The sequence below is a fragment of the Aphelocoma coerulescens genome, chromosome 1 (assembly GCF_041296385.1).
Source record: "Aphelocoma coerulescens isolate FSJ_1873_10779 chromosome 1, UR_Acoe_1.0, whole genome shotgun sequence".
NCBI classification, from domain to species: Eukaryota; Metazoa; Chordata; class Aves; order Passeriformes; family Corvidae; genus Aphelocoma; species Aphelocoma coerulescens.
Window position 1 is genome coordinate 115,658,066 of NC_091013.1, and position 22,119 is coordinate 115,680,184.

The window sequence follows — 22,119 nt, forward strand, 5'->3', positions numbered from 1 at the left end:
AAGTTGTTGGTCATAGCTTCTAACATCTTCCCATGCATCTGTCACAGAGCTCCCATTTGATGGGATGTGAGTCTTTTAACCTAAATACAAGTAATCCATAGGCCTCTTGTCTTCCAGGTGTGCAGCTTAAGATAGCGAGGTCTGCTTCACTGAAGTGTGGTGGACTAGAATTTAATATTAACAAAATCTGTACGGTGAACTTTCTGGCCTTATGTTTGTCAAATAGGCCACCAAAGCAGTGGATACCAATGGGATTTGTGTGTGAAATGTTTCTAATCCTGCTCTCCCACTCCAGTGGGAAGCTCTGAAAATGTGTGAAGCATTTACAATTACTAGTTTTGTACTGGCTTTTTCTCCAGAACTTAGAAAATCTTCAGAGAGTGTTTGAGAGGAGTTGAAAAGATCAGGCATGTGCTGTCAAATAAGAGTTCCTGAAGGCGGCATTGTCTGATTTGTGCACGAGTGATCTAAAGGCTCTCTGAAAAATAGGATGTAGTTGCCATATGCAGAACAAATTAAAGTTGTACTTGTTTTCTGATGTTTCTAATTACTTAAATGTTTAAATTTACAATTAATGTCTTTTAGGATGGGTTATTTTGATACATAAATGAGCTTGGTTGAATCTTGTTATCTGCTCCTTACGATGAAAGCACAGGGCATAAATTGTGCAGGTGTTGGATATAATTTGAGGTACTTACAGAAAACATATACTGTCTAGGTTCATAGGTAGATAGCACCATGCTTTTTGATCCGTCTTGGCAAGGATTTATAAGCAGTGCTCAGCTTTGTTTGTGTTGCTATTGTAAACATATAGCTGATTATACAAATAGCTGAATGTTTGTTTTAATTGATGATTTTTGAATAATTGATTAGCTGGCAGGGCTCTGCAGCGGGAGGATTACCATATTTATTTTAATTAACTAATTGCACAAGCATGAGATCTTTAATGTGCACTGCAGTTCACGTAAGGTTTCTACTGCAGCAGCCTGGTGAGGAGCTTGTGTTGCTCCTGGACTGCTGTGGGATTGACACTAAACATTTGTGTATCAACTTATGGGGTTCTTTATAAACTTCCTTGTTTTCAGGATCTATGCTCTGTATTTATATGATGTAAATCTCAAAATGACACAGATGCTTAAGTTTGTGCTGAAGCTGTAATTGGAAATAATGGCATTGAATTTAGAAATTTAGATGATTTTTTTTTTTATGACAAAAAATCTTCCTCACAGCAAGACATAGCTCTTGACAGATTATTCTGCCAAGGTAGGATTTGGATTGTTTTGATCTTTCTAAATTGCTAGGCAGCACCAGAAGACATGCACGTCTCCCTGAAAGTCTTTGCATCTCTTTCTATGTGCTTGTGCTAGCATACAGATTTTAACACTGAGGAAGAAAGATCAGTGTAGGAAAACAGTGTCAGGTTTGTTCGTGTGGTTGCTATTGGGAGATTTATTGTAATGGTATAATTAACTAAATAATAAAACTTTCCCAAGGTGGAAATAAAGTTGGATTTCAAATGCATTTGAGGGGCTGGAAGGGCTATTTAGCAGTGATTAGCCTTGGAGGTATCATTTTCATTTTGCATTGCAGAATTATATTTCTGTATTTAAACAAGACTTAGCCAACATACCATTTACCAAGGCAGATGCACAGAATAAGATTGCTTATATCAGTTATCCCTGAGGCCTCAATTTAAAAACAGTTTTCTCATATTAAAGTGTAAGAGCCTGATGATAAGAGCTGTCATGTCTTAGCTGGGTAGCCGGTGTTATGAATACTATAGTCTTAAACAAAAAGCTCTCCTCCTTTGATCTTACAGATACACTGCCACTGTGTCTTTGTATTCTTTCTTGCGTGTAACTCCATCTCCTGTGGGGGATGCTTTAAATCATCTGAGATCTCTTTGGTCATCTGGGGTGATTTCATTTGTTTGCTTTTGGTGGGAGAGGTCCTTAACCTGTCTGTTCTTCCATTGATATTTTTTCTTCTACAGTGTCTTCCCAACTCTTCCTTTTGTGTTTCTGTTTTTTCTCTTATCTACCTTTATTTTCATCCTGCAGCCTCTCTTTATTTCCTTTTCTTCCATCCAGTGTTCACAACCTTAGTCTGCTTGCCCAGATCTTTCCATTTCTGTTTTTAACTCACATCCATTCCAGTATGAGCCCCCTCTGAGCTGGAGGGTTAGCATGATGTGCAGAGGTAACCACCTGAGCACTGAAAATCAGTGAATAAATGAGTGGAGTTCCATGTTGTGTTGAGATCAAGAAGTAAGAGGTTTTGGTAGCAGTTCTGACCAATGTGATATTAGGATATGAAATCATAAGAAACACGGAATTCCAGGATAAAATTGGAACAGCTGTTTCTCTCTTTCAAGAAGGAAATTTGCCTTGATTTCATAGGAATGGTTGCATTATTTCAGAAATTTTCCGAAAGCAAACAATACTATCGACTTTAAAACCACTTTTTTGCTTATGGGCACTTTTTAAATTTTCCCATTCTCTTATGAGATGGAAGTTTCCATTTCTTAAAGAGCATTGCTTGATCAATCCATCTGGTGTCTGTCTACCATATTATTACACTGCATGCTTTTGACTTTACAGGGCCAAGTAGCCCAAGTGATTGATGGCCAGTGTCTGTGTAATGCAGGTTAAGTAGACGTTTTCTTATAATGCGTGTCTATGGTCTCATAAATCAGTGGACTCCCTATTTTTTTTCCCCTAGTCTTCATTTCTGACATTCTCCACCCTTCATCTCCAGAAGGAGATTGTTGCAACTTTCTAGTTACAGTTTTAACAGATTTAAAATAATGTAAGGTCACAGATAACAGCGCTGTGTAAGAAAGAAGTTCTCCTTGTCAGTCTGTCTTGACTTCTCATCTCCATCTCCACTGCTGGCAGTGAATGGCTTTTCCCATCCTCTGGCTGAGGAGGTTGTGGGAGTGCTCAGTAACCTGCATCAGTCCAGGGAGCAGCTTAAGGAGCAGCTCTTTGTTACTCTGGTTCACTTGAACTCGAGTGTGTTTGTGGCTGTGTGAACATGAGCAGCTCCAAGCAGCCATTCTGGGCACTGTTTCTGGCACCGCTGCACCTGCACAGGGTTTCTCTGCAAGGGGTACCTGAATAATAACTTCCCTGAAACAGAGCTTTGGGAGAGTCTTCTTGGCTGCTTGGTTTCATTTGTTTATTGGGAGGTTGCAAGTGTGGGAAATACTTCATTCAGGCTTTTATCCACCTCTTGGTGACTATGTTGAAACAGGTTCTTCCTGGGAAGATGGAAAAATCCGACACACATGTTTAGATAGTTTTCATGGATTACCGCTGTTACGTTGGCTGACTTCGCAGTGTGTTTTTTAAATTTCAGTTGCTCTTGTTATTGTCCTGTTTGGAGATGAAAAGAAAAAGGCTAGTTAGGGAGAACAATATTTTTAAGCAGTTCTTTATGTTTTCATTCTCCAGCTAAATGTCAAGTTGAAGCATTTTTCTTGAAAACTCAGTTTCTCAGAGATTAACATTTTACATTGAGACCAGTCATTTAATTATAGAAAATTAATAGTCCTGAATGGTTTAAATACATAAAAGTAGGGTTCTCCAATAATGCAGTGTTTTGGATTATTCCTTTTAACCTTTAATTATAGTCATATCTATTGAGCTTATTGTAATTTGTTTCAGAACAAATCAAATGTATTTACTTATTGAGTTATCTACTTTCTGAAATTCAAACTGAACAACCAGAGTGCAAACAAGGAATCCATAACATTTTGCTTTCCTGTTGTTGATTCAAATGGTAATTGCAAACTGTTGTTACAAAAAAAAAGCTCCCAGCTAATATGCTTGATTTGTAGCAGAGTTCCATCCTCAAAAAATAAGTTTGCGAGATCTGTGTGCTGATAAGTTTAATGTATTTGAAAACTCCTGAATTCTGGGGGGAAGGGAGATTGATTTGATTGTTTGTTTGTTTTCTTTTGTTTTGATTTTAAAGCAGAACAGTGCTGGATATACTTTGCTGGTTTATTTAGTAAATAACTTTGGTTTTATGAACAAGAGTGATATTCAAATTGCCATTCTAAAGGATGTTCAGTAGCAGGACTGCTGTGTTTGACATCCAGTTTTACCTCTAAATGTTAGAGCATAACTGGCTGATAGGAAATCTTATATTGGGAATCATTGCTGACTGAAATGTCTAACACACAGCTCTTTCTTTTCTTCTTTTTTTTTCTTTTTCTTTTTTTTTCTTTTTTCAATTTTCTTTTTTTGTCTTCTCTCTCTCTTTTTTTTTTTTTCCCCTTCCCGTTTCCTTAAGGATTTGCAGCACTTGCAGCAGCTTCAGCAGCAGAATCTCAACCTGCAACAGTTTGTGTTGGTGCATCCAACAACCAACTTGCAGCCAGCACAGTTCATCATCTCACAAACGCCGCAGGGGCAGCAGGGTAAGTGCTCCTGGCCAGGAAAGCAAATCATACATGGCTTTTTTAGGGGACAAAGTGAAACTCAGGTGGTTCATACCAATGCCCAGCCATCTCCCAAGCAGTAGCTTCCGGCCAGCTTTTCCCCCCTGGTTTTATATCCTAAGTATGAGACCACATGGTGTGTAATATCCCTTTGGCCAGTTTGGGTCAGCTGTCCTGGCTCTGTCCCCCGCCAGCTTCTTGTGCCTCCCAGCCTGCTTGCTGGTGCATTGTGTGAGAAGCTGAAAAGTCCTTGACTCTGTCAATATTGCTTGGCAATAAGTGAAACATCAGTGTGTTATCAACATTGTTTTCATCCAAAATCCAAACCACAGCACTGTACCAGCTATTAAGAAGAAAATTACCTCTTATCTCGGTCAAAACCAGGAGAGACTGGAAAAAGACTACAAAATCATAAGTCCATGTGGGAGTCTGGAAAAGTACTTAAGCCTGAAGAGAGTACATTGAATGTTGTCATAAACTGAAATAATAATTAACACTTTGGGAAAAGAGCTAGAATGCTGGATTTGTGTAATGGCACTTAAAATAATATTTTGGCAGTGCACGGGGTATGACTTGCATGCCAAAGACAAACAAGGCAGTGGTAGGTGGTGGTGTGTCAGAGCAGTTAAGATGTTGTACAGCAGCTTTGTTCTGAGGACTGATGTGTTCAGGCTGCAATGCATCACGGTGTTGATTGCACCCCATTTGTTGATGCCCACGGAAAACTGCATTTAGCCATGGCTTCTTATGCTGATATACTCCAATGGTCTTTTTTCCCCCCTTTCTCTTCTACATGAACTCTACTCAGTTGTTCAGGTCTGGTAATCCAAAGATTCTTGCTCAGAAGGCAAATCCTGTTATGCTTGAAGAGTCCTGCAGAGCCTGGCTGTCCTATAAAGCAGCTCTTTGCACCTCATTTTCTTCTGCTCCTTTCAGTTCTTTCATGCATCATTCCTTCTTACATACTATGACTTGGATAGAACTGGCTTTCCATTACACTGAAGGGCTCTTACTGTCTGAATGCTCTCACATTTGAATAAAGGGTTAGTCAAAATTAACTTCCTTTTAACAGGACTTGATTTAGGAGTGATTTTATACCAGCACTGGTAGAAAATGGCTTAAAGGCTAGTCATGGAAGCATTTAGTGATGTACTTACTGTTTTCTTAAAATGAAGCAGAACTTGTAAACTTAACATATGGTACTAGAAGAAATCAAACCACTAACATGTAGTTCAAGAATTCTTTAAAATAGGTGCTTGGTGGTTTTTTTGTTTTTTTTTTTTCTTTGTTTTTAAATAAAATCTTTTAAGAAAACAGCAAGCACAAAAACATTGTTTTGAAAAACTCATTGGTATTGATGTCTGCCTACATTTTTCAACTAAATTCTGCTGGTTTTCTAAAATATCTCTGAAGATGCTTTACAAAAAGGAAACCTAAGAGTAGCAAATTGTATTCATCTCCCAAAAAGAGTTGTTTGCATTATAGAAAAGAAGCAAGGCTTTCTTGTTTGTTTAAAATCTCTGAAGTAGAATAAGTACTAGATGAGATTTTCATAGTACCTTTTCCAGAGGCCATCACTGCAAAATTATTTCTTCAGTACAATTTAAGACCTGCATATTGCTGTCATCAGTGACGCAGTGTAGCTAGAGACATCATGTTTTACTGGTAATGGGCAGCCTGGACAACTGAATAGCTCAAAAATGTAGGAAGATTTATATGCTGAATTGTGACCATAGGCCATTAGTGTGTGACAACCTTCCAAACTGAAATGCTTGAATAGATCTCATTTTCTTCATGAGCACTCAATGATAAAGCAACATGTGTGTCATAATACCCCTTATATCACTTTCTGATATGGTTTTTTTGCAGTATTTCATGGTTATTGTTAGAGGATCTCAAACAGTACATTATTATTTATGAGAAAGATTGAGAAAGTGTGTATTTTTATTTTGTTATTTGCTGTTGCAGCTGACTTTTCCATGTTGTTCTTGTCCTATTGCTCCATTAGTCAACTTCATAAAATAATAAATATTCTGAAGAAACTAGCATAGAGTTTTCTTCAAAACCAATGGCATTCTAATTTTTTTTTTGATGCTTCATTGGTACTGCATGGAGATTTATATATGTACACATTTGATGACTAACATGAAAATTCAGATTTGTGTATAGATTATGTATTCTGGAAGAAATTTCTTGCTTTACAGACTACGCTACATATTTTGTGTATGCCACGTAGTCATGTAAATGAGAAACACTGTTTTTAAAAGGAGAAGAGTTTTAAGGGAAACAAGTGAAGAATAGTGTCTCTAAACAAGATTGTAGAAGATGTAAACACTTGGTGAAGTGTTTTACTTGAAGAGGCAGAGGGGTACAGAGCACTGCAGTTATCAGCAATTGTATTTAGATTCTTAAAGGGGTTGAACTTCGTGACCTGAGATCCAAATTCTGAAAAAATTTAGGAAATTCAATACCTAAAATATTAATCAACAATCAGGATGTTATTCTACTGTCTTCCTTCAACACACACATTATAGCTCCCAGCAGCAGATAGGCAATTTTCCCTATAAATCCACTATCATATGTCTAATATAGTCACCTTTTTCCACATGATTTCTGGCTATTTAGGGGTTTATATGAAACAAATTTTAAAGTTCCCATTTTTCATGGCTGGTAATTGTTAGCATCATAACTGAAGGCATTGTTTCAAGCCTCAGCAGATATGCAGAAGATTGAATGGAAATAGAAATTTAGAATGTTTTCTTATTCAGAGCAACTGTTGCTCATATTATTGTTAAAGTCACCAGCAGGAATGTAGCACCTTGTAATGTCTTTATACCTCTTGTATCTGTTCATGTATCTAATAGAGCTGTCTCTAGAATAATCAATTTAACATCCCTTACAACAATTAGAGCTGCTTCTTAAAAATATTACCCTCATCAGGCGACTGTTCACCTTTTTACTTGTGAGATACTGCTAATAAAAATCTTACTGGTAAAAATCTGAATGGAGGGGGAAATGGTGCTGCATTTAGTATAAATTGATATTGTAAACAGGAGTTGTCAAGATCTAAGAGTGTGTCACAATGAGTTTTAGAAATAGTACTTAAAAAGAAAATATCCAGAAAAGCAAAGGTGGAAGACAAGCTTCTAATTAGCTTTAAACATTGAAACTGGGTCTACCTATTCTCAAGTTAATGCTATTTATTATTAAAGACTGTCTTAGTGATTTCATTTTTTTTATTGTTAAGTTGCCTGGGATGATGATAGCAGGCCAGATCCAGTCCTGTTTTCTTCTTTCATATGTGTTATACAGACTTTGAGACCTCACTCATGTGAAAGCTGTTGTAAATGGCTTTGTCTTGCAAGCTAACTTTTAGTGAGAGGACGAACAGCTTTGACAGAGATAAAGCAGTCAAGTTCTTACATGAAAAAACTCACTCTTTTGGGAGATCAGTTTGGGATGAATTATGTATTATGCTTCTGGGCCAACTTTTTAAAAATTATGCTGAAAAAGTCTGTGCTTGAATGTTTGTTTTATCTTTTGTTTAATTTTAGATAGAACTGAACCCCAGATCAGTCCTTGGGGACTGTTGGCTGGCAGGAAGAGTTTTTTGACTTGGACCATTATTCATGCTACTCTTAGACATTACTGGAAAAATCCTGAATGATGATAGATATATTTACTTTAGCTATTAAAAAAAAAATTAAGTGCCTCCAAACTATCATACTTTTGCATAGGTCTGTATCTGCCTCTATGCAATTATTCTTTTAGCGTGTCACATAGGTGATTTGTGTGCCATATTTAATGCAATAATACCACTGTGCTCTCAAAACCCAGGGCAGAGGGTTAGGAATACAAGCTCTGTAAAATACACAAGTACAATATCAGCTTCTGTAGGTACAAAAAATTCAGGTGGGTTGGAAGGGACCTCTGGAGACCAGGTAGAATTGTTGGAAGCAGGTCCAGTTACAGGAGGCATTCAGCACCTCAGCCAGTTGAGTTGAACATGTCCAAGGATGGAGTTTCTGCAACATTTTCAAGTACCTGCCCCAATAGTTGACTGCTATCATGTTTTAAAAAAAAATTCTTTTCCTATATCTAGTTGGAGTTTTCCATGCTCCGCTATCCACTGCATCTCATTGCAGTGTATCCTTGAGAAGAGTCCATTTCTATCTTTGAAGAAAGCAGTAGGACCTCACCTTAGTCTTAACATGCTGAACAAATCAGCTCACTTACCTGCTCCAGCCTGTTAGCCACCCTGGTGGGCCTTGGATGTACAAAATCCAGGATGTCTTTGTGCCTTGTACTGGGAAACCCAAAGCTGACAGCAGGACTTCAGCTGTGGTGTCACAGGTGCCCAATGAAGGGGGAAAAGCACAACCCTTGAGCTGCTGGCTGCACTCCTGTGAGTACAGCCCAGGATGTGGTTGGCTGTCTATTGCAAGGGCACACTGCTCATGGTCATCATATTGTCCTCTAGGACCCCCAGGACTTTTTCCTGTGGGACTGCTTTCCAGCCAGCCAGTGCCCACCCTCTATTGCTGCACAGGGTAATTCCAGCCCCATGAAGAACCTGCATTTTCTTGCATTGATTTTCATGAGATTCCATTTGTCCAGACCCTGACTTCTGGCCTGTTGACCACTTCCCCATATTTGGTATTGTCCACAAACTTGCTGAGAATATATTTTATCCCATCAGCCTTCTTGGTAATAAAGATGTTAAGCAGTATTGGTGCCAGTATGAGTCTATGGAAACAGCATTGTTTGAAATGCCAGTATCTCAGCAGGGGCCTGAGAGGTGTGGGTTTGCTTAGAAAAGGCAGTGCTATGGGCTCTATAAGTTAATTCACTGAAGTTATTTTGGACCTCAGTGGTTTCTTCTCAGAAGAGAGATGAAGGAGAAGTTTAGACTGGTGCAAGTCATATCTGAAAAGAATACAACTGCAGCTGCCCCCCCATGAGAGCCAAGGACTGCCCAAGGTGTGTGCATGGCAACTGCCTGAAAGAGCTGTAATCAGGGGGAGAGACACGTTGCCAAAACAGCCCAGCTGCTTTCCCCATCCCCTCACCATTGCTTCAGTCAGCTGCAGGTTGAACTGACTTGTTCTGTCTCCAGTTTCTGCCTGAGACACCTTGTGTCAGCACCTCTTACTTAGGATAAAATTATGTAAAAATAGAGTAGATTAAATGTGTTCAGATTATTTTATACTGATAATTCCATGATAATGATTTCAGACCATGTGAGTGAGAATAAAATCAGGAAGAGTGTAGTCATCTTGTGTTTGTGTTCTTTAGAAAAATTGTTAGTGCCAGAAAAACATCCTCTGGGATTTTTCTGGGGGCAAAAATTCACAAGAGGCCAGTCCTAATTACTCTGATTGCAGTCGTAAGACAAGTCAGTAACTTGTAATCGATGGTGTTACCAGTGGACTAGAACTCAAATGTCATCACTGTCAGCTGCCTGCTTTTTGTTTCATTGTTGGTCAGCCACTCCATGGTGACAGTGTGATGGGTTTGCCCCTTTCTCTTTCAAGCTGTCAATTTAAAATTCACTGTCAGTGAGTGCAGGTCAAAAACTCTTCACTTAGAGGTGACTGTTCACTAATTAATATTTAGATCTGGGCAGCTAAAATCATCTTTCAAGTGAACAAATATTTGCATTGTAAAAAGCAATATGTAGCTGTAGTAGGTGGCTGTCTTGGAAGTTCCTTGAGCAGCACTGTTCCCTCACTGTGGCTTTTCAAAAACACAGCTGGAACACATTGATTATGTGGTGCAAAGCAAATTTCCATCGTTGTCTCTGCTGTGCCATTATGTTACATAAGCAGCTGGCTGCATTCTGTAGGTCCTGAGCATTTTCATAGCAACCCATTCTGTTTAAAATACATATTCAGCTCTTTGTTAAACAAAAATCAAGTGTCACTGTCAGATGATAGTTCTTCTGTACTTGTGTATCCCTTACTGAGGGTACGTTTTCTCCTTCTTAACCATAGTAATCCCTCTTTTCATGTCTCTTAGGGCCTTAACCTCGCATAAAACATCCAGTTCCTCACTCAGTATTTATCAAGTCCTAAATTCTGTTTCCCCTGCCTTTATTCTGCTAAGAGGTAGATCAGTCAGCTGATGATGTTGAATTTAAGTGGTACATAGTTGGTGGTGGCATAGCAGTCCATCCATCTGTTGTTCCTCCCTGGTTTTAGGGACTAGGTATGTTGAAGTGTAAGTTTAATTAGTCAGGTTCTTAAATTATTATAGTGGAAATTCATAGTTGTAGACAGGAGGTACCTAAAAAATAACAGTTAATATTTTTCACAGTAAATTTGAACTATTTGACTAACTGTAGGTATATTTTTGTCAAGATTCCATCCCTTAAAAGTAGATAATTTTTGTATTAGAAATAAATACAAAAAAAATTAGATAGCTTCTAGTTAAAATATTTAGATGCAGGCATCTCAATTTCCTCAGAGATTTAATAAACTATACAAAAGTGGACTGTAAGAGAATTTATTCATAGATTGACAGCATAGTATACATATTGGTTCTATCAGTTGCAACTGTTCTTTGATCTTGTTACCTTTTCGAAGTAGCAGGGTTTTCCTGTATTCAGTGTAGTGTTTATTCTATTAGTTAAAACTGAGCAGTGTTCAGTATCTTACCTAAACTTTAATTCCAATTACTTTTCCAAAAGATTCCTACTTTATTTGACCCAGGAGGGAATTATCTAGGCTTGTTGTGTCTTCTGGTGTGTTCTGCTTAAGTTTGCCAGAAAGTTTCCTCCTTGTTAGGCAGTTGGCATAGGATGTTTCAGAGAGGAAGGAGGGTGATCAAATAAGCCAAATTTATGGGTTTGATTAGTATTCAGTTGTTGAATTTGATCTCATTGGTGCTCAGTATTTTTGTATGGCTCCGCAATTCTTGGTCAGCTGTTGGTTACCAGAAGAGGTGTATCCAAAATCTGAGTGCTGAAAGGGACAGCGAATGATTCCTGCACCCAGAACTGGGATGGCCTAGATCTTTAGCAACTCTTTCTGCAGAGGAGACTTACACACACTTCTCCCTCTTACCCTTCTGTCACCACTTATACTTGAGGAAAATGCAAGGGGATTTTGAGCCGAAAACTCCAAAGTCTGAAGATGCCTATGCAGGGATGAAATGAAAGCTCACATCTCAGGGTTTTTTTGTAGCTTTCCATCATTTGGCAAGAGCCTCGTTTTACCTCATTTCATGTTTGAATATTTTTAAACGACAAACTAAACACACACTTTTCTCTCTCCAGGTCTCCTGCAAGCGCAGAATCTCTTAACGCAACTACCTCAGCAAAGCCAAGCCAACCTCCTGCAGTCTCAGCCAAGCATCACCCTTGCCTCGCAGGTCAGGCTTATTCCTACACTTCATGAGTTGCTTTGAGGGGATTTAAACTATGGCAAGTGAATGGACCCTTTGTATTAGTTACCTGAATAGATGTTGTAGCTATAATAGTGAATTTGTCTTTCTAGATAGTTCAGGTTTGTAGCTCCCACCCCAGTGTGTCTCTTTTCAGGCTTTAATGTTCTAAAGTGGATTTTTAGCTGGAAATTTTCATGATTGATACCTTGAGTTAATGGCACTAGAGCATTGTTTGATTTCCTTTAAGGTTTTCTTGGAAATTCAGAGGAGCAAGGTATGAGCTACCTAAAAAGCTCCAAAGGAGATTACTGACAAGTACCTTTCTGAAGATTGCAGTGGCAATCTATCTTTATTTTAGTGTAGTTGTTTTGCTATCACTGCCAAGTCATTGCCAGTCTTACCAGTTACCGTCTGTGAAAGTGAAAAAAAGATTGTTAGAAATGAAATATTCAAATATTCTGATAGATGTATATTAAAATATTAGAGCTCTGTGATTAAGCTTTCAGACTATAAGAAAAGCAATTTTAAGGTTGCATGTGCCTGTAAATTTAGTTGTGCTTGGCTCTGGGTTTTGCTGTGCAGTTTAGTTTCATGGCTTCATGCTGTTTCTCAAATACCATGTAATATCACACAGTATCTTCCTGCCACCTTGGTTACATATAAGAATTTTCTAGTCTGCAATAAGGTGCCTGAATCTATCAGAGTCTCTGAAAACTACATTTTCTATTATACCACCTCTAGTATTTTTCATGCATCATGTGGAAAATGGAACTTGTCTCACCTCTAGTTCATACCTCAGCTAGCAGCATGATTCCCCACTAAAGATTATTCTTGGTTTAAAAAAAAAAATTAAAACTACTAAGAAAGAATAAATTATGCAAAGTGGGTGAAATTAGTGAAGACATATTGCAGTAATTACCCACTATGATTAATGTAAATTTAAAAATATTAAAAACCTGTAAGTGCGACACATGTATCTGCAATCCTAGAAAGATCATATATGATTACATTATTTCTCAAGTAATGGAATTATAGATCTTGACCTCCCTCTACCATCTGCTGTGCACTGCAAAACACTGCACTAACCCAGGACAAAACATAAGGAGTTATGCAAAGACTGAGCTATATGTAGGCCATTCCTTTTAGAAGAGCCTTTTCTGAATCTTTGCATAGACTTTGCATAATACTGTAGTGCTGCCTGGACTTGAGGCTGTTCTTATTTGCCCTGAAGGAGTCCAGAGTTTCAGAACTGGGCACAGGACATAGAGGCATGAAATCACCTTTACTCTGAAGAGCCACAGCTAAACTGACTAGAATTTAACTGGAGTAAATGATTTGTCTCTTCATCCTCAGCTCATCATGGCATGTAAGGAGGTAGAGCTATGCACTCAAAATGTGTTTCTGGTGTTTGTGTTGCACTTAAAGCCAGAACTGTGCAATACCAGATCTAAATATATTTTGTTCACCTGTGAACATTTTCCAAGATGCTAATTTTTTTCCAGATATTTATTGTAGTTGCATAGCAAAATGCTCTAGTATGCCAATGTTCAGGAACAGTCAACCTTCCATGGACTTCCTGAAAAATTACCCTTTATATAGAAGAAAAGTGTGACCTAAAATGAATTATTTTCTGCAGATTGCCTTTGCTTAATTTCTTGTATCACCAGTATGTTAATTCTTATTGTTGCAACTATCAACAGAAGGCTTAGAGGTAAATCTAGTTTTTTCTTGCTGAAGAGTTGAGTCAGTCACAAGAGATGGTATTGGAGGGAACTTGCCATGTTTGCTGCATCTGTACATGCTCAGTCTTCCAGGACTAAATAGGAGACTTAAATCTTCTGCACTGGTGAAAATCTGCCGCCTGACCAGTAGATGCAATTTTAAATTTTTTTAAAGGGATGAATGCCAAGGTGTCTATAAGTGATAGAAGTATATCAAGTAGAGTATGTTCAGCGTTGTTTGAGCGGCATCTGCAGCAAGTGAAAGTTGTTGGCTACCATTGAACATCTCTTCTTTGATTGGTTATGACAGAACCTTTAAAAGCCTGTCATGCTATTATAGTTTTCTGGATTGTCATTGCATGTTGTGGAGAGGAACATAAATAAATTGGAGAAACTTCCAGATTGCAGGAAATATCCAATTCACTGACCTTTCTCACAAGAACATCACATACCTTTTTGGAATTTAATTTCTGTTGATTATCCTCTTTAAGTCTGATTTTCATCTTTCCCTTGCTGTCTCAATAGCCAGCAACCCCAACACGCACAATAGCAACGACCCCCGTTCAGGCACTTCCACAGAGCCAGTCAACACCAAAGCGAATCGACACTCCCAGCTTGGAGGAGCCCAGTGACCTTGAGGAGCTTGAGCAGTTTGCCAAGACTTTCAAACAAAGACGGATCAAACTTGGATTCACTCAGGTGAGACTGCGTACCTTAGTGCCTGCCAGTGTGGAACCTGAGGTCTCATCTTTCAAGTCTGGAGGGAGACTACAATTCCATCATTTCCTAGGAGAACCTGCTTAAATAGGGTTATGCTCTGGCCTTTATGTAGGGGATTTCTAAGAAATAACAGAAAAAGCCATACATCCATCTTACTTCCCTGTTGGTTTTAAAGCATAGCCATTTTCCCAGCAGGGGAAAACGTGCATTTACCAGCTCCAGATGTCATTGCATGTGCACTATTCATTCTGTAGGATGTGACATGAATGGGACAAAGCACTTTAAAGCTGCCTTCAGAAGTACAAAGTTCCAAAAATCATACAGTACAATTAACTGCTCTGTGTGTTTAAAAAGTATATCACATTTGTGCAGTTGCTTTGGATGTCAAAGGGTTTTTATCTCTCAAGCGTATTTTCCTATTAAACATCAATGATTTCTGTATTTAATGCTTTTGCTAAGGTTCCTAAACAAAACCTGAAAGGACTGTCACCTTTGAAGTTTTCTCCTTACAAGGGTGAACTGGAGTTGTGGTTTGTTTTGGTTTGTTTAAAAGCTCAGAAATACCCGTAGAGCAGAAGAAAAGTAATCTTGAACATAGTAAAAGTGGTTGAATGAAGACTACAATTAAAAGTACAAAGTGCATTTATATGTTCCATTATTCTGTTGAAAGGAACTTGGTTCCAAGAGTCCTTTCTTATTAATATCAGAATTATTTTTTTCCCCCCGCAAAATTAAAATATCTCTCCAGGTAAACAATTAATTTTGGCAGGAGTCTGCGGTTAAGCATAAGCATGTTTTTACTAGAAGAAAGAGCATGCAAAAATCAAAGTATTTAAAAGTCTGAGCTCAGAGCAGTCAATCCAACATATGTCCCCCCAGAATAAGTAAATCTACTCTAGCTGAAAGTATGTGCTGAAGTCAGATTTATTTTTCTGGCAAAGTCCTAAATTGAAAAATCAAAGTTCATAATGAAAGTTCCTGGCAGCATCTTAATTATAAGCCAAGAACAGAATGTTCTTAGTCAAATGAAGTGCATTTTGCTGGCATGTGTGCCTCCTTCCCTCCCTTCTTTCCACTAGAGGGAGGCACAGAAATACGAGTGATGGACACACACAAAAGCTCGAATAGAGCAGCACAGAATAGGGTAAAATACAATAGCTTCCCTATAGCCTGACTGAGGAGGTTCGTGTAGATCTCTCATTATTATGTTTAATCTGCCCTGCTGTGAGATGATTATAAAGGCTCAGCTAGACTTTTAAAGTTATGTGTTAACCTTTCTTTATTGACCCTGTTATGAATTTTCATGGTGAGGAAAAATGAACACAACTGCTCAGACTTATATTTCAGTATTTGCTTTTCAGATTAAAAAAGGGGAATCTTGAGAATGTGATAAAATTACATTTGGTCGTTCCTATCCTACTCTGAGTTTGTATGTGTGTAATTAGGCTGTTCTAATAACTTCAACCTAATTGCATAATTGGATGATAATTAGAGACCCTGATTACGTTGGTTTCCTATAGTTGGATAAATAGACTGCCTTTCAGAGGATAAAAGAAATTTATTTCCAGCAGTACTGTAAGCTTTTTCAGACTCATGCCACCCCTGCCTTTCAAAAATAATTGTAAGATTTAGTTTGCATTGCAAACTAATCACTTACTACATTCTGTTGTGTGAACCATAAAACAGGTTTTGAATTTCAGCAGTTCTGTCTCTTCTCCCACGCTGAAATGTGGGTGATGCATTTGAATCCTTTTGTTTGTTTTCCTTAAAAATACCTCCATGTTTGACATACAGGGACACAATGAGCAAACTGCACCTTAGCATCATTGCAGGCCTGGGACTAATTGTTCAGTACAGATTCCAGCTACGTGAATGAACATTTTAGACAATGTTATTTTTATTCTGTGAAAGGTATTGTCTCTGCTAGACCATCTGAGCTTCTTAACAGACCGATACACACAACAATGATGTACCTTTTAATCAGTTTCAGTTCATTACCAGAGCTTCAGTCAACCTGCAGAGTAGATCAGATGTGTATACAGTGCCTTTATACTCTATTCCATCCTATCTGTGGGCCATCCCAGTATATAAAATTCTCATCCCAATATGTAAATTCCCTTGCCTACAGCTGAAATGCTGCCACCTTTTGGCATTGACAAAGAAATGGTTAACTATTCATTTTAAATCAGATGGCAAATGTTAGTAAGAACAACATAAATCCAGAATTAAATTTAGTTGGGGGACTGGAGCAAATTTCATAACTCTTTCCTGCCAGACATAAATCAACTTATCTCTAAAATGGTTTACATAGCCAGGTTTTCTTCTTCATAAACCCAGAAGAGCATCCACGTTACTCCTCTTGGAATGATTTATGAGTTTTAAAATGCACAGGATCCTGGCATATGAGTAGAGGCATAAATGTGAGTTCCCACGTGTTTCCCCTGATTGAAGGGCACACAAACCAATTGTTCTGGTCCTCTTCTAGGAAGGAAATTGTTTTCTTTGCTCAACCTACACAATTTACTAAGCTTCCCAAAGATTGTTTTCTTCCTGGCTTGTGTGTGGCCACTCTGCATGCCGTCAGTGTACTCATACCCAGCTGTGGTTGTGGAGCTGACCTCAAAGAAAAGCAAGCTTTACACCCAATCCAACTAACCCATTCACAATTAAACTCCACTAACTGTGCTCCAGCTTTTCAGCCTCTTCTTCCAGACTTCTCATACTTTGTTTTGTGCTAAAATAAAAAGCTTAATAAAGCTGCTTTAGACCGAATAGTATACTTGAAATATAAGTGCTTTTTTTTTTTTCAAAGGGCAGGACCTTCCAGCTTCAAAACAAAGCATGAAAATATTATGGTGTTTTTAATGGCCACAATCAAGAGTGGATTGATTATTTTTTTAAACACCACTTTCCAAGTGTTTACTGCATAGCTATATAATATATACATATACATTAGGATAAGCAGAATGTCTGATAGCTAGCTAAAACTGAGTTTAAAAAGCAATAACAGATGTAAAAAGATGATCATCTGCCTGTAAATCTCCTGGATAGCTTTCTGGCAGATGGGTAATATGATAGTCAAGACTGCTGTTAATCATTATTTGAAATGGTTCAACTTCTTGTCTGCTTTGAAATCTGTATCTTTTGGGGAGAAATTTGGTTTGAACCTCAGAAGACACTAACAGTTCAGATGAGAATATCTATTGATTTTATCTGTTATACATCTATTTAAATGTGATGTATGTTTGCAGACATCTTTTCTAGAGTATTTTCTACAAATTTGAGAATGTGAATTCATTGCGTTTCTGCTTATTTGAATGTTTCTTCTTTGGTGTGAAATATGCAGAAAAACTTAAATCTGCTCCTAAAGAGAGGTTGGCCTTTATTTATTTTAAAGAACTAAGAAAATGTTACAAGTTATTCAGTAGAATGTGCTGCTCAGTGATAATGCTAAGAAGACAAAGCATCAGGGATTTCCTGGAAAGAGTTGCACAGTTAAACTGACTGAGGTTTGACATTTCTTTATGATTATTGCTTTAGCATGAGTCTTGGTAGCGCTGAGAAAGCCTCTGTGAAACTGAAATCCCACAGAGCAGTGGAGTCACTAAGAGAACACCAGAATGTGACAGGATTCCTTGCTTTGGAAGTGCCTATGTCAGTGAATCCCTTTTTTCTCTTTCTTTGTCCAGGGTGATGTTGGGCTCGCTATGGGCAAACTCTATGGAAATGACTTCAGCCAAACTACCATCTCTCGCTTTGAAGCCTTGAACCTCAGCTTTAAGAACATGTGCAAGTTAAAGCCACTTCTGGAAAAGTGGCTCAATGATGCAGGTGAATGAGTCTGTGTATTTCTTCACCAGCCTACCAAAATCAGTAGGATTCTGAAAAGCTGCTTCGTTTGTGCCCTTATGGTTTTATGAAGCTACCAGCCTTTGTAGCTGCCCCTGGGACAAATGAGGGTGTAGAAATAAGGGCCCATAGCTCCCTTTTCATGTACCTATACGCTTCCAAAATAGTTCCAGTATGAACTTTCAGAAATGTGTTCTGTAGACAGCTGAACAATTGCATGGGATGAGGTACAATATGTGTCATGGTTTTCCTCCTTCATGTATGTTAATGCATATAACTTCTAATCCTCTTCTAGCTTTCTTTTTCAGATGTGTGGTAGAGAGAGGGTTGCATGATTTGTTGTTTCAGTAGGCAGAGCTTATTGCATCCATCTCCTTCCATACCCCTGTGTGCATTCCTTTTATCTCTCTCCAAGGGTCCAAATAAATAATCTTTCTCCCTGTAGGAAGAGTTTTTTTGTGGGTTAGGTTTTGCTTTTTCCTTCCCATATTATTTTTTTCCTATGATACAAGTTATTCACTATGCCAATGTTGGTAGTGTTGTTTTTTTTTTTTTTTTAATCTCCTACCAGCAAAAGGAGCTTGTATGGTGGTGCTAGGTGTTAAGATAGAAAGTGTTTGAGAGTGCTGTCAGCCAGTTTTTTCATCCAAGTATGCAGTTGTACATAATATAAAACTGATGGATATGTTAAACAGATGGCAGGGATGGTGTGTGCCTTCCTGATTTTACCAAAATGGAGAGAGCTTTATGCTGGTGCCTACAGCATTCTCTGAAATTTTGAAAATAATTTCATGCGGTGTTGAAAATTTGTCCTGCATTGACAAGAGAAAGTGTCACTCTGTTTTGCTGACAGGGGTTATCATTAGGTGTTCTAGGTCTGTGATAGAAAATATAAATACCTCCACACTTAGTGCTGAAGTCCACAGGACAGTGGTCCCCAAACCTTCCAGCAACGTTGGATGAGTCCAATGCTATTCATATGCAATGAGTGTCATAGGGGTTTTTTTCCTGCTAGCCTGAAGAAATACTTGTCTCTCTAAAGTTAAGGTCTGTGAACAGTGTCAGGGTTCTTCACAGCCTGCAAGTGGGGAACCATTGTCTTTGGCTCTGACTCAGTTTCATGAAAATCTTTGGAAGAAAGATTCAGGCGACTTTAGAGGCTACTACTTTTTCTTTCAGGTAAAAGTAGGCAGGAGAAGCATACCAATGATTCCAGAATTTATTGCCACGCAACTCAGCTTGTTCTGTGGAGTTTTCAGGCTGAGGATGAGTTTCAGCACACTTATGGGTGCTATTACTATTAAAAAAATGAAACCTAGAAAATACTTTCCGATTTGAGTCTATCAGAATGATGGTGGGCACTGTGAACTTTGATACCTACTTATCACCCACAAACCCCCGTGCAGTGAGGGAACTCCACCCATAATTAATAAGTTTGTTTAAATTCCCTGCTGAAACTTGCATTTTGGTTAGATGGCTCTTCCTGCTACCAGGTGGGGTTAAATGTTCTCTCTTTGTTCCTTTGTGGTGTCAGAAAGACAGGACTAGGGGTTAAGAGCCCTGTCGAAGCTACGCAGGGGGAGCTGCGCTCTGTGTAGAGTGGTTGGTAGCACTGAGTATCTGCTAAGATGTCCAGAGAGAAGAGGCTGAACACTGTGAAGCTGGTTATGAACTTCACTTCCTCTAGTGTATTCCTGAGTGGGTAAAGGAAATTTCAGGCTACTCAGATTTTTTCATAACTGCCTGTGACTTTCAGCTATGGCTCATGGATATCAGTTGCTCCTTTTTCCTTTAAACTGCAACCTGCAGTGAGTGAGTGTGGAGTAGAATGAGATATGGGAGACAAACTTCATATAGGTATTATAAAAGGGGTACTGTGGTAGCATGCAGGAGCAGAGGGCACCCTCTGGGCCTACTTGTAGCTTTTTAGTTTCAGGTATCTGTTGTAATTTGTAAATACAATGATTAATGCATGTGGTCTTCATAAATCTCTGTGTGTTAGGAGTAGATACAGAGTGGGTCTTAACATACCTTGCACAGGTGAAGAACACATGCATTGGACTGCACTGCATTCAGATTAAATCTCCTGATTTGTATGACTTTCTTCTTTTTCAGAAAACCTCTCATCTGATTCAACTCTCTCCAGCCCAAGTGCCCTGAATTCTCCAGGGCAAGGGATCGAAGGCTTGAACCGTAGGAGGAAGAAACGCACCAGCATAGAGACCAACATACGTGTGGCCTTAGAGAAGAGTTTCCTGGAGGTCAGTGGTCCTGGTGCTGTGCTCAGCCTATGAAGAAATGAAGAAACTTTGCTTAATAGTTATATGTGTTAGAGTGAACCCATTACTGTGCTATTTAGGAAAGTGCTAATACTAAACAAGGGGAATACAAAACCCATGCCGGGAAACTCGCATCAACATCTGCTTCACTTTAAAAACAAACACAAACCCCCTTGGAAAAATTCACTGATTCTTGCAGTTCCCTGACTTTGTGATTTTGCATTCCAGTGTATTCAGACATAGGTCTAAACATGAGGATGGATAAATGGGGCTGTAGTCTAAATATGAATAATCTGAGGGTTTTAGCTGGAGGGCAGAAGCGTCTGCTGTGGTTTGTCTCTGCTGTACCACTGACCAGATTCTGGATCTGAGTCACCCATCCAGATTTCTGCCTGCTGAAGAAAAAGCTATGATGTAAAACTTCAGGAGGTAATTTCAGAGCTTTTGAAATGCCATTTTCTTTTGTCAGAACCAAAAGCCTACCTCGGATGAGATCGCCATGATAGCTGACCAGCTAAACATGGAGAAGGAGGTGATCCGCGTTTGGTTCTGTAACCGGCGCCAGAAGGAGAAAAGGATCAACCCACCCAGCAGTGGTGGAACCAGCAGCTCGCCCATCAAAGCAATTTTCCCTTGTCCAACCTCACTGGTAAGAGTCAAGAACTGTGTTATCAAAGATCACTGGAGAGGTGGTTCTGCTGTGCTCACTGTGGAAGCTACACATGCTGCACCTTCTTTGTACAGCAGACCTGTTCTCACATATTTATATTTTACTGGCATTTGGAATATTCCACCTGGATACTGTCTAGGAGAGATAATGCTTACAAATCAGGCACTAGTCAGGCCTTCAGTGAGGGTGTTTTAGTCAGCTCATGAACAAATACTCTGACTACCAAATTTATGCTTGGGGTTATTGCTTTGAACATATTTCAGATAATACCTCCAGTTTATATTTGGACCTTCCTTCTTTTACCATTTTTTTTTAATATGTATAAAATAATAGTAATTTTTTAAAAGCGCTTAATAGCTCTACTCCTCCTCTCTTATTTTAGCTGCTCTGGTAAGTAAGTAAGCAGCAGTAAAATGTGTCATGCACTGGAACAGGTTGCCCAGAGAGGCTGTGGAGTCTCCCTCACTGCAGATGTTCAAGAACCATCTGGACTCAATTCTGTGCCATGTGCTCTGTAGGATTGACCCTGCAGGGAGGTTGGACCAAAGGACCCACTGTGGTCCCTTCCAATCTTACCCATCCTGCGATTCTGTATCATTTGGAGATTTGGGTCACACAGATACTATTGTTGTTACTTCTAGTCAGAAATTATTTATGTTAAAAAAAAGACATGGAACAAAAGAACAGTTTAGCTAATACTCATGTAATTAATTTCCCACACTTGTATTTACCTCAGGTAAACACAAACTTCATGAAAATATGAGTAACAAAACACATGCATCAAGGTTCCTTCAGCACCTTTGCTACCAATGTCCATGGAGGTCTGTTTTCATAAATAGAAACAGTAGCTATTAGATTTCATAGTAGCTATGCTAATAGGAATGTGGTGGAATTTATGTAGCCTGTAGCTGTCCTTTTGTAGTATTTATTCCACCCTCATCACCGTAGTAGCTAATATCTTCCAGTACTTCATTAAACCATTAATTTTGGTGACGTGTTATTCTCTCCCCTCATCCTTGTCTCAGGGTGTGTGCATGCAACCTTTTG

At 38.7% G+C, this 22,119-nt stretch overlaps 1 protein-coding gene across 7 annotated transcripts in view; it reads left to right on the plus strand.

Moving 5' to 3' along the window:
• Nucleotides 1-22,119, plus strand: part of POU2F1 (POU class 2 homeobox 1) — a 103,068-nt gene that overhangs the window by 75,607 nt on the left and 5,342 nt on the right. For 5 of the 7 annotated variants that reach the window (XM_069025209.1, XM_069025252.1, XM_069025226.1 and 2 more), the window contains 6 exons: nt 4,300-4,426; nt 11,724-11,818; nt 14,080-14,253; nt 17,964-18,105; nt 20,239-20,384; nt 20,872-21,051. In XM_069025209.1, coding sequence (XP_068881310.1) covers nt 4,300-4,426; nt 11,724-11,818; nt 14,080-14,253; nt 17,964-18,105; nt 20,239-20,384; nt 20,872-21,051 — 864 coding nt within the window. The remainder of the gene's footprint in view (nt 1-4,299; nt 4,427-11,723; nt 11,819-14,079; nt 14,254-17,963; nt 18,106-20,238; nt 20,385-20,871; nt 21,052-22,119) is intronic. The other 2 variants (XM_069025219.1, XM_069025243.1) reach the window with 1 other exon arrangement.